The following is a 1,940-nucleotide window of genomic DNA, read 5'->3' on the forward strand; positions in this document are numbered from 1 at the left end:
TATATAATACAGGAAGCAAACGAGCCTACGGGCCGCCCAAAAAAGGCAGTAATCATCCTTGGACACCACTTGGGTGCGTTGCGTCATTTTAAGGAGGAGTATACTCTTTATTTAATCAATTGGATGTCGTATCTCCCCGAGAAGGCTAATACGGACCGTGGAAGATTTCCAGCCATCAAGGTGATGCTGATCAAATTTAAAAATGAAACGCTCGTACGATATTCAAACCATTCTTGTGAAGGTATCTATAACTGATTATACTACAAATAAAACACATTTAATTAGTCATTAGTTTATTTAAGCATATTTCATTACTCATTAACATGATCTGATTATCTCTACATTATTAAATTGTGTAAATGAATGATTTAATTTCAACCATGAGCTGTGCAAATGCACAAAAAAAAGACTAAACTAAAATTATTTATTTCGACTTAGTAATTGTAAAGAACATTTTAGTCAAATCTGACAGTGTCAGCATCGGTTGGACAAATTTTTGCAGTTGGTCTGAGTCTAATAATACTATCCTCTGATGCATAAATGACATTACCAGTAATATCAATTGCCACACCATAGACACTGACGTTTTCAATATTTGCCACATTCTTTACTTCTTTCTTGGCAACGTCAATAGAGAAAATGCCATCTGGTGTAGAGAAAAATATATCGCCATGCACATCATAAGTAAATCCATTGACATTAAAGTCTCCAATGTGAATTACGGCATCGTTTGCTTTTTTATGAATAAACAAACCAGATGAATTCGAAAAGTAAATATTGTTATAATCATCGACACATAGCAGCATGGCTCTGGTGTTCATCAATTCCGGTACTCTTTCAAATCTACCGTTTTGAAATACATAAGCGTGTTCTTCTGGGTATTTTGAATAGTACAATTTATCTTTATAAATGAGTTGCCAAATATTATCATCGGTTATATTTAGACGATGCGCTGTTTTAGAATTATAATTAAATTCATAAATACCATCTCTTCCGCCAAGATAAACAGTATTTTTCTTATTATCAACTGCGTTGGCAAAGCCTCCAGCAATGCCATGTATGCTTCCAAATTCATTTGTTTTTAAATTAAGATAGGCGGATTGAAAGACATTAGTATCTTCTGTCGAATAACTGTAGAATAATGTGTTAGTATCGTAATCTATTGCCAGTTGATAAGGACTCATAACATGCGTCTTTAAAATTTCTTCTTTCTGAAGTACGTCATTTACGACAATTCCTTTACATTCCTTTTCAATGTGTCGCGCTTTAATAGAGACAGCGAGTAATAGTATCACTAGGAGACGCATCTGGAAGTAAAGTCGTTACTATAATACTTAAAATGATACAGTATGTCAGATAACAGAACAGATGGTATGTATGATGGATGGCACGTACAAAACGTCGGCACCAAGGTGAATTTCGTATTCGTATGAAACTTTTTAATATGGCCGAAAGCCATCACACTGTAAGATTTTTCATATGAATATAATAATGCTAAGCTTTTTACTCTGTAAGATCATGGTACAACTGCAGACACATTGATTTTAAATCCAATAAATAAAATACACACAATGATACTCGACATTTTGTTATTATTTAAAAATTACTCACTTTATCAACTACTGAGGCGCAGCGAGTTCAAAGCAATACTAACAAATAATATTAACAGATAACCCTATAAGCATGTCATCATCCATTTCACAAACACTTAGGTCATATGAAGGAAAATAATGAGAGCAGTGATTTTCCTTCTTCACTATGATCGCATTCTTCTACTAAATGATATAAGTACAGTCAGATTTTTTGTAACTTTTTCATATAAACTGAAATTGAATTTTTTGTGGTTGTGTTACTTACGGTCTTCAGTTATACATATTTATCTTAATTCAAAAGAAAGGTTATCGCTTACACACGAAAGTATAGCGAATATTCGACATACT

The 1,940-nt window shown here is 33.1% G+C and overlaps 1 protein-coding gene across 2 annotated transcripts; it reads right to left on the minus strand.

Moving 5' to 3' along the window:
• Window positions 1-276: 276 nt before the first annotated feature.
• LOC123711338 (ommochrome-binding protein-like) lies at window positions 277-1,737 on the minus strand. Of its 2 annotated transcripts, none has more exons than XM_045663870.1 (2): window positions 1,612-1,737; window positions 277-1,307 (listed from the first exon to the last, which is right to left on the minus strand). In XM_045663870.1, the coding sequence occupies exon 2, from the start codon at window positions 1,305-1,307 to the stop codon at window positions 456-458; it is 852 nt and encodes a 283-aa protein (XP_045519826.1). In that variant the 5' UTR covers window positions 1,612-1,737; the 3' UTR covers window positions 277-455. The 2 variants fall into 2 exon arrangements, with proteins under 2 accessions (XP_045519826.1, XP_045519827.1); XM_045663871.1 differs by lacking the exon at window positions 1,612-1,737 and adding an exon at window positions 1,396-1,549.
• Between the last annotated feature and the right edge of the window lie 203 nt (window positions 1,738-1,940).

Source organism: Pieris brassicae, chromosome 6 (assembly GCF_905147105.1).
Source record: "Pieris brassicae chromosome 6, ilPieBrab1.1, whole genome shotgun sequence".
Taxonomy (NCBI): Eukaryota; Metazoa; Arthropoda; class Insecta; order Lepidoptera; family Pieridae; genus Pieris; species Pieris brassicae.

What these genes read in the sequence shown, in the direction of transcription:
- LOC123711338 (XM_045663870.1), bottom strand. Translation starts at nt 1,307, where the DNA reads ATGCGTCTCCTAGTGATACTATTACTCGCTGTCTCTATTAAAGCGCGA.